Genomic DNA, 14,360 nt, shown 5'->3' with positions numbered 1-14,360 from the left:
AAGGAGAGGGACACTTTCTGTAGTATATTTTTTTGATTCTGAGTTTTAGAACCATGTGTATATTTCACATACTCAAAAACAAGTAAATGATTAAAATCAACTAGGAGTGTGTGTGTGTGTGTGTGTGTGTGTGTGTGTGTGTGTGTGATGGACCCAAAATGGAATATAAATAGAAAACAAGTGAGCCCAGCTGTATTACACAGGAATGATACAACCACAATAAAGTGGGGCAGGAGTGATAAAAGTAACTGGAAAGTGGTAATAAGGCTAAATATAAAAGGATTTGTACACAGAAATAGTACTCTATTTAGTAGGTTTGAATTTCACAGGGCTTTGTGTTACATAGGTTAATCATGTGTATTCCAGGATTAATTAAATAAATGTACTGAAGATGTTGAGAGCTGAGTTTCTCACTATTATAATAGTACTTACAAATAAGAGGGGGAAGGTTAGAATGATCTCTCTGGTATCAGTATGAAATCACAAAAAAATACAGAACTAGTTAGATGTGTGAGTATACATGTATAGCTCTGTTTACTGAGAGGACCTAGAAGAAATGACACCTCATTAACAATAAGCAAACACAGCTCCCAGATTTTGGCTTCTAAATACTATTCATTAACAGAAGGAACAAGGGCTGTTTGGATGGCTGATTCTAGGGCTGAGGCAAGCACTGTACAAGCTGAGCCAGAAGCATCATATGATACCAAAAACTAAGATGTGCTAAAAAAATGGAGATGTGAAAAAGGGCACAGGAGCCAATGTGAAAGGTTTCCCAATGGCCAAATATGGAACAATTTGAGAAACAAGAAAAAGAAATGGTAGTTCATGGTCCTCACACATAGATATTAATAAGAACTTGTAGGCCTATTTCTATATAATTGAATATACAAATAGGGAAGAAGTGAATAGCTTCGTACTTCCCAGGCAGGTTCTTGCATCTGTCAGCAAATAGATAAACAGTCCTTTTTCCCAAACACTTCTGCCAGCAGGGAAAGGCACTGCCTTCTGCCAGCTAGCCTGCATCTCATGGCAATGCACCCATACCTGCCCCCCTCCCCCACAGGGCATCCTCCTTGCCCTCCATAACAAGGTGAATGAGAGCCAGGAGCTGCAATATTTGTGGGTTCCCAGAGTCTATGATATTTTAAATGATAGAAATAATTTCTTCCATTTCTTCTTACTCAGATTACTACACCTTTCCGCTCCCCCTCAATGTTTCAGTATATGATTCTCCTTGCCTTTGACCTCCACAATATGAGCTACAAAATAATTTGTGACATAAATGAATTAATTCTCAAACATAAAGGTATTTATTTTACTGCACTATTATATACTTACACGTATAATTTTTAATGTTTGGATAATACTCCAATACATGAATGTACTTTAATTTATTTCATTTATTGTTAGAGTTTTCTCAACTTTTAACTATTATAAATTTTGCTAAGATGAAGATTTAAAAAAATTTTATTTAGAAAATTAAATTTAACAGGGTAACATTGATCAATAAAAAGTACATGGGTTTCAGGTAAACATTCTATAGCATTTAACTATTGATTATGTTGTATATCCACTAAAATGAATATTTTTAAACAGAAAGCTTTCTCACATTTCTGACTATTTAGTTAGAAGAGATTCCCAAATGTGTTATCAGCTCAAAGAGTATAAACATTTTTAGAAATTTCATACGTTACCAAAATGCTTAGTGAACAAAATTTTTGGAGACTTTTACAATCTATCTTGCAAAAGCTAGACTATGTGGAGAGCTGTAAAAACCAGGGCTGGGTCTCTTCACCAGCATGTGACCATCGCTCGTGAAGAGCATCCCCTACATCAGTGAAGGTGAAGGCGAGCAGGCTAAATGTGGCAACAGCAGAGCCATCCAAGTGTGCCGATGGTGAAGCCTCCTGAGTAAAATCCTGCCCTTCAGTGACTACATTTCACTCTAGGTTGAAGTGATGAGTGTTTTGGTCAAGTTAAACAAGCTCTGTCTCTACGCTACACCTTCCTCCTGAGGCCCACTAACAGACATCCAGCTGTCCTCTGCCACCTCCCCAGGGGCATCTCTTGATCATGTCCAGATAGAAGCATCGTGATATTCTCTTACAAACCTGTTCTCCCTCGAACATCCTTGGTGTCAGTGAACAGCATCACTGCCTACCCAAGTGCTCCCAGCAGAACCCCGGAGCCACCCCAACTTCCCAGTACTGCTGACGCCTTGCCTCCTAAGTCGATCCTGAAGCACACCCGTCTCTCCAGGCTTACTGCCAGCCCCCAAAGCCAAACAAAGGCTACCTCTTCTAGGAACTCCAGCAGCTGCTTTCCTTCCAAACGGTCTCCTCACATCCATTCTCGTCCTCACTCACCTACCACTTCCTGCTGCCAGTGGGGAGTTGAAATGGAAGCCGTGCCACCTTGCTCCGTCCCTGGCTCCTACTGCCTGGGAATGGTGTCAGAGGCTCTCAACCTTGCCTGAGGGTCAACCTGTACTCCCACCCCCCATCTCCCCACATAGGCTGTTTAACTTCACTCAGCTGCTCATACTTTCCCACTCCAGGGTTCATACTTGTTTCACACATCTGGGGCTTGGAATGTTCCTACCACCTGGGTGTCTCCTTTTCCTTCTTGGGCTGTTGCTTAAACCACCACTTGTTGGAAGCTACTCTTCCACTCTCTGGACAAGAGAACCCTCCTGTTAGTGTCTCCCAGTGCAGTTCACGCACAATACCCAGCTCCACAGCCCTGCACTCGCTACACGCACATTTTATTATCTGTAACTATTAGTTTAATGCTTGTATTCCATGATGGAGAGTCAAATAAACTGAGCATTATGTTAGTTTTCACCTACGTAATCCTGCACTCATCATATAGACAGCTAATGACTACTGACTCCTGATAAAAACATGCATTTATTACACTTCATATAAACTGGTCTGATTCAAGTCTCGTTTCCAATTATTTGAACTTCCATATTTGTACTGAACTACGTCTTTCCTTGTTTTTACTACTTGTTAAAGTTGCCTTGTTACTTTCAATATTTCTCTTCACAGTTAATGAAAAGTTTGCATTTAACTTTTCATTAATTAATATGTTTGGCAGATTTACATTTAAACCCTCCTGTTTCTAATAGGTTAATACTAATCAAAAAAATTCTTGGAAGTAAAAGAAATGGTCAAAATCTGACTCCTCCCCTTTGTTCAAATCAAGTATGACTTTTTGTTAGAAAAACATTCTGATTTCTGCAGAAATAGAAAAGCACTAATTGGCATTTAGCTCCTAAATAAACCAGGGAAGGAACCCTAAGAACATAAAACTAGTTTCTTAAGTCCCCACAGATCGGTAATTGCTGCATCTGGCCTCTGGGTATGACTATTAGGCTATTCCATCATAACCACATTTTTGTATGACCTTCTCTACTGTAACAGAGTGGTGGGTGAGCGGTTAGGACTCTATGCACATACCAAAAACGTCTGCTTCTGAGTTTGGATCAGGACTGATGAGATCCCCAAGATCACTCTGTAATGGGTATGGGTTCATCTTAAGGTCTTTGTTTGGGAGGTCGGGGAGATAGGAGATTAAACAAATTCTTAGAAAACTCTTTTCCAGAATTGTGTCTGCCTGAGTTTGGGACGTCTCAGGGTACACCTACCTGAGACAGGCCTACTACCTGGGGAGAGCTTGATAATATGTTTGGATCAACACGGAATCTCTCAGACTCCTTGCTCTAACATTAAATGAGTTGTACTATAGCAAGATTGGCAATGGGAGATACTACTGTCTAGGAATAACAGCAAGTCAAATATGTGACCTGCTACATTTGTCTTCATGTTAGTGATTTTCCTGCGCCACGTCCTGTCTTCCTCAAAGATACCTCATGATAAAATCATATGAAAATGCTTTAAACATTTTGAGAAAGACAAGACACAATGTCAAGGTATCATTTTATATTAGAACTAACGCACAAGGCATGAAACCCTTGGGCCACATCTGGTTCACCACAGAGCAGTGAGCTGCAGCTACTGACTCCTTTTCTGACCTGAAAGCAGCAAACGGAACTCAGAACACTCCTATCAGCCCCCACATGGAGAATGCCCAATTACTAACAAGCCAAAAGGCCAGGCTCAGCACCACCTCCACCTAAACCAAATCCGGAACTAGACAGGCCACTAGGCCTGCTGAGCTCACCACCTGTATTTTTACCTTGGGTCTAACCACGCCTCACTTTCCCATTACCACAGTCACATCTCCAGGTGCTAGCTTTCCAATTACATTCTCTACTCATGGCCAGAACAATCTAATCTGATCAGGTTAACAACTTGGCTTAAAAAACATGCTTTAATGGTTTCCCTGACATAAGAATAGTGCCCTCAGGGACTGAACTGGCTTCTCCCTTCCTTTCTAGCTGCCCTCCCCTCCTGCTCAGTGGTCCAGGCCAAAAGAAAGAGTTACTTGATGTTCCCAGGAGAGCCACACTCTTACAACTCTCCCTGCTGTGGACCATGCTGGTTTTCGCTGCCTGGACTGTCCTCATTTTTTCATGAATTCAGCACTTATCTTCCCTCAAAGAGCTTAACTCTTCCTCTCCAAAGAGCCCATCTTCCCTGGGGAGGCCTTACCTGACGCCCACTCCCACCCCGACTTGGTGCCACTCTGTGCTCCTGGGGGCACTCTGCCTGCCTCCTCCTGGCCCTGCCCAGAACTCCTGGGTTAGCTTTTGTCTCTCTCACTGGGCTGTGAGCAATCTGAGGACAATGACTGTGCCTTTCTGTGACTGAGAATGGTGGTTGAGATCAACCAGAAAGAGCACAGAGTGTAAGGAGATGAGGGTCCAGGGCAGAACCCAGAGACCACGAAGGAGATGAGAAAGAGCAGCTGGGAGAAGCAGAAGGGAACTGGAAGACAGCGTGCATCCCAGGAGCCAGGAGGCAGGACAAGCAGGGAGGAAAAGCCACAGTGTGAAATGTCGCCAACAGGTTTAAATAGGACATGGTTTAAAACACGCTCACTAGCTCAGCAACAGCAGGCCACAGGCTACCTTGGGGAGAGCAGTTTAAGCGGAGTGATGAGACAGGCCAAGTGCAGGTGGTTGGAAAGGAAATAGGAGGCGAAGCATGTGAAGCAGCTGGGACAGCAATAAGCAGTAAGCATAGTGCTGGTGTTTGCCATAGCACGAAGGTTATGCTGAGGGGAGTGAGCCAGTCAGAAAGCAACAAACACTACGATTCCACTCATAGGCAGGCGGTCCCTAGAGTAGTCAACTTCATAGACACAGAAAGCATCATGGTGTTTGCCAGGGCCTGGGGGAAGAGGGGAGGTAGTGTTTGTGGGCACAAAGTTTCAGCTTTACAAGATGAAAAATGTTCTGTCGTGGGATGGTGGTTAATAGTTGGAAAACAATATGAATGTACTTAATGCCACTGAACTGCATAGTTAAAAATGATTAAAATGGTAAATCTAAGGTTAAGTATAGTTTACCACAATTTTAGAAAAGAAAAAACATTGTTGTTAAGGAGATTGCTACAACATGACATGAACTGAGTTTTTGTTTCTTGACAAAAAGGCAAGAAACTTCATAAATTGAGAACTGGTTGACCACTGGTGTGGAGCACTGCGGAGCCTGAGCCTGGGCCAGAGGTCAACAGGCTCCTACTCGAGGCAGAAGGGAAGCGCTAACGAGGGGGTCGAGAAGTTTGTTTGATGGGAAGGGAATATAGGGGGGGCAAGAAAAATATTTTTTAAAAGTTTCTATCTGATTACATCTATTTTTCCTTCAAGGAGGAGGCTAGGATGGGGGGTGGCTCGGGAAACGATGAGGTTGGGGAAAGCTGTCGGGGTGGGAGGGTGCGCTGAGCACCTGTGGAGGGGCTACGTGCAGGGTCCCAGGCAGTTCCTGACTCCGACTGGCATGATGACTGTGCACTGGGCACGACAGGCAGAGTCTCACAGTGTGACCTGCAGCTGGGTCCTGACTCAGTGGCTGACAGCACTGGAGAGAGCGTGGATAATGAGTGATCCTAGACAAAACCTACCAAGGAGGACGAACAAAGGGGCCCTGAGCGAGTGTGTTGGGAAGCGCGTGGCTGAAGAAACACATACCTGGGGAGGGAGGAAAGGTGCCCTGGAGACACAGGGAAGGGAGGGAGCAGAGACCAGCCTTCTCAGCGAGGGCAAGAGCAGGTGGAGGTGGAGTACGGGTTCAGGGAAGACAGAACACTGAAGTTAGCAGTGGAACACAAGTTTAAGATCCCTGAGCGGGGAGAGTTCTGGGTCCCTCCCAGGCCAGAGCTGGCCGGGCGTAAGTGACTCTGAAGAGAAACCCTCCCGGGAAGCACTGGGGCCTAGCCACGGGCTATGTTTCTGTGCTCCTTCCTCCCAAAGACACAGGGAATTCAGAGGATCTTTTAAGAATCTTTTTCCCTGCATTCAATTTTCTTGCATTTCTTTTTTCGCGTTTAGGAAATCTCGTGATCTGGGTATTTCATTTTACACCCCATTCACTACTTTTGTTCTTATAGTAAGTCTAAACTCAATATTAACCTTGTTCTGGATCCAACCATGGGTGTACTCTTCCCATTAAAAACCATGAAAAAACAGGCAGTGACTTATTTTCTAAGATTAACATCTCATATTAAAAATACTAGTAAAATAATTAATCATCATTACCTAATTCAAGACTTTCAAAGGCTAAGTGTGGATATTTTATATTACTTTGTTTAAATGATTCTAAACAGACCAGTAACATAAGGGGGGGCCTGAGTTTTAAACTGGAAAGAGCCCCAAAGGAAGGAAAGTTAAAGAGGAACTTTTGCCTTTTTCTGCAACCTGGCTACCCACACTGAACACGCTTTCATTTCCTTTGTCTTGGAAGTGGGAGTCTGCTGCACACCATCTCCTCAACCCAAGGATGGCAAGGACAGACTGAGGCAGCTGTCCTTTTGGCTTTCCGGGGTTTGTGCAATTGCCACATAGTCTCAAACAATGCCTCATTAACGTGTGCCAATATTGGCTTTCTCCAGTACAACACGACAAAGAACCAAATCACCAACATTTTCAAAATAGGTTGATCCCTCTTTTGTTTAGGTTAACATAGAAAACGTTTGCCATTATATCTTACTGAACCATTCTGAAATAAACTGGTTACGTGTGTCGCGTGTATCTTTGCACAAGCTCGTAGCATACCCTGTCACTTTCACAGCTTGTGAGCTGAGCACCAGAACATGCAGGAGGTGCTCGCTCCCCGAGACAGCAAGTAGCACATGGAGACTCGGCTTTCCGTCCCACCTGTGTGTCCTCTGAATGCTGTGACCAGCGTGCAGTTTTCTTGCTCCAGTTTGAGGATGGTCACTTGGCCTGAATGGTCACCAATAAACACATGCCGGGTTTCAACATCAAATCTATCATGGAAGCATTAAGGATTTTCTCAAAATTGAGTGGAGGAATTTACAAAAATAATACCCATAAGAAGAAATGTGCAAACCCTGGAGGACACCTTGGACACAGTGCTGAAAGATACAAAAGTGGACATGACAAATGAAAAGGAAGACAAAGCATTACTGGACAATATGACTCAATAACACTGATGTTAATCCTTTTCACACCATGAATTTATACATTTAATACCTATAAAAATATCAACATCTGATTTCCTAGAGCTAGATATGTTCATTCTAAAGTTTATAAAGAAAAATAAGCACGAAGAGCCAGGAATATTCTGAAAATAATAGTAACGTGGTATGTGATGGGGAAGGCTAGCCTTGTCATATTATAAAACATGTTTTAAGGTGTCTTTAATCAAAAGTGTGGTACTGGTACACAAATGGACAAATGGACCAATGGAACAGAACAGAAAGTCTAGAAATATACCCAAAGCACAGAGAAATTTGCTACATGTCTAATAAAGACAGATTTTCAAATGATAAGGCGAAGATGGATTAAAACAAAAAAGATTACTGGCACAAACAGAAGCTGGATGGTAATTTGGAAAAACAAGATTTGTGTTTCACATTATCTACCAGAACAAATTCCAAATGAATTTGAGATCTAAATGTAAAATAATTAAAAATATAAGTTCTAGATGGAAAAGTTTCTTTATAGCCTTGAAGTAGAAAAAGCTATTACTATTCAAAAACACAAACAACAAACAAATACCATAGGAAAAGCTAAAAGACCAACTGAAAAACAATACTGGCAACTTAAATTACCAAAGGCCCAAATCCCTAATATATAAAAAGAACAATCAAGAAAAAAGCCATAAGCCTAATAGAAAAACAGGGAAACCATATGCATGAATAGTTCAGAAAATGAAAACAGGGCTATGCAAAAAAGCATTCACCTAGCTGCTAGGTCCTAGCAGGCTGGACTGCTGTCCTCTGACAGCTGCCTGCAAGGCCAACAGGGCATCAGGAAACTTGGCATTTCAGAAGGGCTTCTACCATTTACAGACAAAGGTGGCTCCCTGGTGCTTTAACTGTACAAACAATATGGTTTAGGGCAGGGGTCGGGAACCTTTTTGGCCGAGAGAGCCATGAACGCCACCTATTTTAAAATGTAATTCCGTGAGAGCCATACAACGACCCGTGTATGTTAGGCATTATCCAATAACAATTTAGTGTTGTCCCAGAGGACAGCTGTGATTGGCTCCAGCCACCCGCAACCATGAACATGAGCGGTAGGAAATGAATGGATTGTAATACATGAGAATGTTTTATATTTTTAACGTTATTTTTTTTTTATTAAAGATTTGTCTGCAAGCCAGATGCAGCCATCAAAAGAGCCACATGTTGTTCACAAGCCATAGGTTCCTGACCCCTGGTTTAGGGCAAACACTTGCTCTCCTTCTGGTTCAGAGTTCTATACCGCACTCTGCAAGTTCGGTACATGCCATGCAGAGACCGCCTACACAATAAGTCTCCTGTAACAATCCGAGGGGCTGTTGACAAGTGCCTGGCAATCCTAGCTCTAGAGATCTGTCCCAGAGATACACTGGCAAAAACACAGAATGAAACCGTACTGGGGCTATTCATTCTGTATTACTGTAACAGCTAAAGTTTAAAAACTACGCCAAAGTCCATCCAATGGGGACTTTGAATTAACCAGACACACCCATGCAACAGAATACTGAGTGGAGGGGCAGTTGAGGAGACCTCCATACCATAAGCAGACTGACATGGAGTAACTTTCAGGATATATTATTAATGGGAAAAAAGCCAAAGTATATGAGAGTTGATATGCTTTATTACTTTTGTGTAAAAAAGGGAGAAAATACAAATACAAGTGTGTGTGTGTGTGTGTGTGTGTGTGTGTGCTATTATTTAGAAAAGGATGCCCTGGACTTAAGGTTAAATCAAGATCTAACAAAAATGGCTGCCAATAGAGAAGGGAGAAACAAGCTGATGGGACAGAATGCAGGTGTGACTTTTCCCGTCATATAGTTTCCATTTTGTAATCTAGTAATTACTTTACACATTAAAAATATTAAAAATATTTAAGTTAAAAAAAAATCCAGGCCCTGGCTGGTTGGCTCAGTGGTAGAGTATCGGCCTGGCATGCAGGAGTCCCAGGTTCGATTCCCGGCCAGGGCACACAGGAGAAGCGCCCATCTGCTTCTCCACTCCTCCCCTTTCCTTCCTCTCTGTCTCTCTCTTCCCCTCCCGCAGCCAAGGCTCCATTGGAGCAAAGTTGGCCCAGGCACTGAGGATGGATCCATGGCCTCTGCCTCAGGTGCTAGAGTGGCTCTGGTTGCAACAGAGCAACGCCCCAGATGGGCAGAGCATCGCCCCCTGGTGGGCATGCCGGGTGGATCCCGGTCGGGCGCATGCGGGAGTCTGTCTGACTGCCTCCCCGTTTCCAACTTCAGAAAAATACAAAACAAAACAAAAAAATCCATCTGACCTGTGGTGGCTCAGTGGATAAAGCATCGACCAGGAACACTGAGGTTGCCTGTTCAAAACCCTGGGCTTGCCTGTTCAAGGCACATATGGGAGTTAATGCTTGCTGCTCCTCCCCCCCCCTTCTTTTTCTCTGTCTCTCTCTCTCCCCCTCCACTCTAAAATGAAGAAATTCTAAATAAAGTCCCCCAAGTTGACAATAGGGTAAAATGAATGAACCTCATTATCAAATTAGTGTTATAACCAGGTAGTTAACAGAATTATTTCAAATGACTTCAAAACACAACATTTTGACCATGTGTCCTTCATAGAATATATTCCAAGGACAATGAGACTGCAAAGAGATCTAAAATCTCAATCAGTAGTCTTGTTATTATAGTATTACTATCATTATTTTGAAACAACTTAAATACACCATAGGAGAAAGCAAATAAGGAATTATGTTAATGTTTTAGGAACCAAAATTTTCAATCCAAGATAAAAGAACCAAGTATAAAAAATAAAGTCAAAACTCTGTAATGTTAAATTTCAATTAGAAATATTACATGCCAATGGTGAGAATGTAAAGTAGTACAACCATTATAGAAGAAAGTATGGTGGTTCCTCAAAAAATTAAAAATAGAAATACTGTATGACCCAGCAATCCCTCTACTGGGTATATACCCCCATAAGTCAAAAGCATTGATATGTAAAGACACATGCAGCCCCGTGTTCACTGCAGCATTGTTCACAGTGGCCAAGACACGGAAACAACCAAAAAGCCCTTCAATAGAAGACTGGATAAAGAAGATGTGGCACATATACACTATGGAATACTACTCAGCCATAAGAAATGATGACATTGGATCATTTACAACAACATGGACGGACCTTAGTAACATTATACTGAGTGAAATAAGTAAATCAGAAAAGACTAAGAACTATATGATTCCATACATAGGTGGGACATAAAAATGAGACTCAGGGACATGGACAAGAGTGTAGTGGTTATGGGGTGGGGGAAGGGGAAAGGAGGGGGTGCGGGGAGAGGAGGAGCACAAAGAAAACCAGATAGAAGGTGACAGAGGACTATATGACTTTGGGTGATGGGTATGCAATATAATCAAATGTCAAAATAACCTGGAGATGTTTCCTCTGAACCTATGTACCCTGATTGATTAATGTCACCCCATTAAAATAAAAAAAGAGAAATATTACATGCAACGATAATTGCTTTTCTTTTAAAAAATACACATACATGTATTTTCTAGCTATCTCTACATACTATTCCTCACTAAGAGAAGCAGTTGACTGCAGGACTGGGACAGGAAGGGACAAGATGAACTTAAGACAGTTGTATCAAAAAGCAAGGATACTATCAGAAGCTATGCGGTTGTATCAAAAAGACACCGGGATGAGTAATGTCTTACTGACCTGACCCTAAATCCAACTCACTTATATGTTTAGTTTAAAATTTTGGTCACCTTCTCTCCCAGGCTCCTTACCTTAGTCCTCTCTTCTTTCATCCCCAATATGCTCTACAGCGGGTTGGAAGGGGGGAGGCAAAATATATTTTAATTCCCTTTGACTTGGCCATTTTGAATTAGGTTAGTTATTGGGTACAACTTTTATTGCTTTTTACAAAAGAAAAACACATTTTTTATATAAATGTCACACTAACAATGTTTTAAGAACTCATGGGAGATGTGGCCACACTTTCATTTTAAGCCTGCTAGCTCCTTTTTCTCCTAGCTCCCCCGTTCCTTACACGCCAGCCAGCGAGGCCGCCAGTGAGAAGACCTGCCCGTCAGGCTTGTAAATGTGTCTGGGAGGCAGGAGCACAGCCACTGTCTCAGTGAGACTGAAATGGCAGACCTATAACTGGGAAAACTACAAACTCTCATGACAGCCCTGCCACCCCTTGCTGTGTGTGTGTAATACTTTGTCCTTCATATGTGAAAGATCCAGTCTTGGAATGCTCTGGTGTAAATAAATGTTTGGTTTTATTTATCAAGGAAAAAAAGGCACAAGAGCCAATATGATGGGGCTCTTACTGCCCAAAGATGGACAATATGAATATTTAAGAAAAAAGAAGCAGAAGCAATTTATTGAATTACTACATATATTTTTTTAAAAAAAGACAAGTCCTGAGAGTTTATAAAAGATCCCTATTGGAAGTAAGCAGGGTACTACATCTCTACCTGAAAATGAGCAGTTAGAGAAATAATTAAGAATTTATGCTGCTTTTCATGTATTAATTTTGTTTCAGGATAATCAAACAGCCCTAGTTAAATGAGGTAAAATTCTAGTACTTTATAAAAGAATTCCAACTTACACCCGTGCACACATGATAGGATTACAAAGTCACCATTTTCCAACACTAAAGGAAGAGCTAGTTGGGGCAAAGATCAGTGGTGGACGAAACCAGTAAAGGCAAGACTAGTGGGAAGGACTGCCTGCAGGAAGGCTGCCCTCCCCTGAGCCACTGACCAATCCTGCCTCACCAGAGGAGGGCCCCACACTGTGCTTCCTGCTGTGCAGCTCTATGAACAACAACACAATTACCAAGGGTTCTGACCAAAAGTTGAGTCCGAACTGAGTCAAGGTTTTAGAGGCAACTTTCCACGTACAGAAAAATGGGGGACACAGGTAGGTAGAGGAACAGGTAAAATGACAACATGAAGAAGCAGAGATCAATTTAGTATGTGATACTGTCTACAGGAGAACTGACTTCAGCATCTTCTCAGTGGCATAAAGAAAGGGGCGCGAGGCCCTGGCTGGTTTGGATCAGTGGTAGAGCGTTGGCCCGGTGTGTTTAAGTCCCAGGTTCGATTCCCAGCCAGGGTAAATAGGAGAAGCACCCGTCTGATTCTCCACCCTCCCCCCCCCCTCCTTTCTCTCTATCTCTCTCTTCCCCTCCCGCAGCCAACGCTCCATTGGAGCAAAGTTGGGCCAGGCACTGAGGATGGCTTCATGGCCTCCACCTCAGGTGCTAGAATGGCTCTGGTTGCAAGGGAGCAACAGCCCAGATAAGCAGAGCATTGCCGCCGGTGGATCCTGGTCGAGTGCATGTGGGAGTCTGTCTCTCTGCCTCCTTGCTTCTCACTTCAGAAAAGTACAAAAAAGGGGTGGGACACTGTTCTAGACTAAAACATTGAGGAGGTATGATAACCCGATCCAACATGTGGGCCTCATATGGACCCAATTTCAATCATAATCATTACAAAAAGACATTTTAGAAACAAGTAAAATTTTAAAAGGGATTGATTATTCCACAACATCAAGGAATAATTATAAATTTTAGGAGTAATACAGCATTTTGAATATTGAATTTTAGAGGTTCACAATGAAATACATAAGGATAGAATGACATAAGGTCTGGAATTTGCTTTAAAATATTCCAGCAAAAAGAGAAAGCACCAGGGGAGAGCAGGTCAACAGTGGATCTGAGTGGTAAGGAATTTGATATGTGTTCTGAAAGTTTTCATAATAAGATTTTTTTTAAACGTGAGGGAGAACAAGGTATAAATTTTTTTCCAGTCTCAAGAACAAGGGAGATTAGTTATACTCTATAAACAAGTAGATATATGTAAAAATACATTAAAATTTATACAAAATGAGATCACCTTAAATTTACCTTAATTTTAACAAACTCAGATGAAGAAAACAGACTCAATCTGATACCCAGCAATCTTTACAATTGCAGGTAAATAACAGAATTCTCTAAAAACAAAAGATGCCAACAAAAGCTATTTGAAAGAGAGTTGAAATAAAATTATAGTATAACCTTAAAGCCAGAGTGATTGGCACTGAGTGTGATATGAGGAAAAATGAAAATCAAGATAATCTTAACAGCTTTTCTGTACTCATTCTCTAAACAGGAACAGATCTAAGAGACCTCTTGGTGGAAAGACATCTTGCCACCTAAAGTGACATTTAAAAAATATCTCCAACATAAACAGAATCTTAAAATGAAGAATACCTGAATTGTTTTGTGGAAGCATGAAGAATGTCATCAAACATGGCCAATGACAAGACATAAAAGGTGAGGCCCGAGAAAGGACTGACAAATGTAGAGACTAGGAAGCAAGGTGGGGAAGGAGACAGTTCTGTTTCCTGACGTCAACCTGCCATGTGCCTCTGAGAAGTGCCTCCACTCTTCTGTATCTAGTTGTGCAGAGGGCTAGCTAAAAGGTTGTAATACCCTGAGTCTAATCCTGGTTTTACCAGGTGACACTCATATGACCTTGAGAAAGTCATTTCAGCAATCTGAACTTCTCTGAGCCTTGGTTTCTACACTATGAAAATTGAAAACTAGGTCTTCTTGTTTTTACTTCATCTTACTGTACTCATGGTGAACAAAGTAATATATATTAAGAACTATACTCTCAGGGACTGCAAATATAAGTTAATTCTTTTTCTCTCCTTCTCTGCCTTATTGTTGTTATAACAGACCATTTAATACCTGAAGCTTCATATCTTTAGCCAAAA

General features: G+C 41.9%; 1 protein-coding gene across 1 annotated transcript in view; it reads right to left on the bottom strand.

Annotated features, from left to right (window-relative positions):
- WDFY2 (WD repeat and FYVE domain containing 2) overlaps positions 1-14,360 on the bottom strand; it is a 199,556-nt gene that overhangs the window by 33,097 nt on the left and 152,099 nt on the right. Inside the window, exon 6 of the mRNA XM_066234063.1 lies at positions 7,285-7,397. Within this exon, the coding sequence (XP_066090160.1) occupies positions 7,285-7,397 (113 nt within the window). The remainder of the gene's footprint in view (positions 1-7,284; positions 7,398-14,360) is intronic.

This window comes from Saccopteryx bilineata, chromosome 6, assembly GCF_036850765.1.
Source record: "Saccopteryx bilineata isolate mSacBil1 chromosome 6, mSacBil1_pri_phased_curated, whole genome shotgun sequence".
In the NCBI taxonomy this organism is placed as follows: Eukaryota; Metazoa; Chordata; class Mammalia; order Chiroptera; family Emballonuridae; genus Saccopteryx; species Saccopteryx bilineata.
This window is presented reverse-complemented; position numbering and strand designations above follow the sequence as displayed.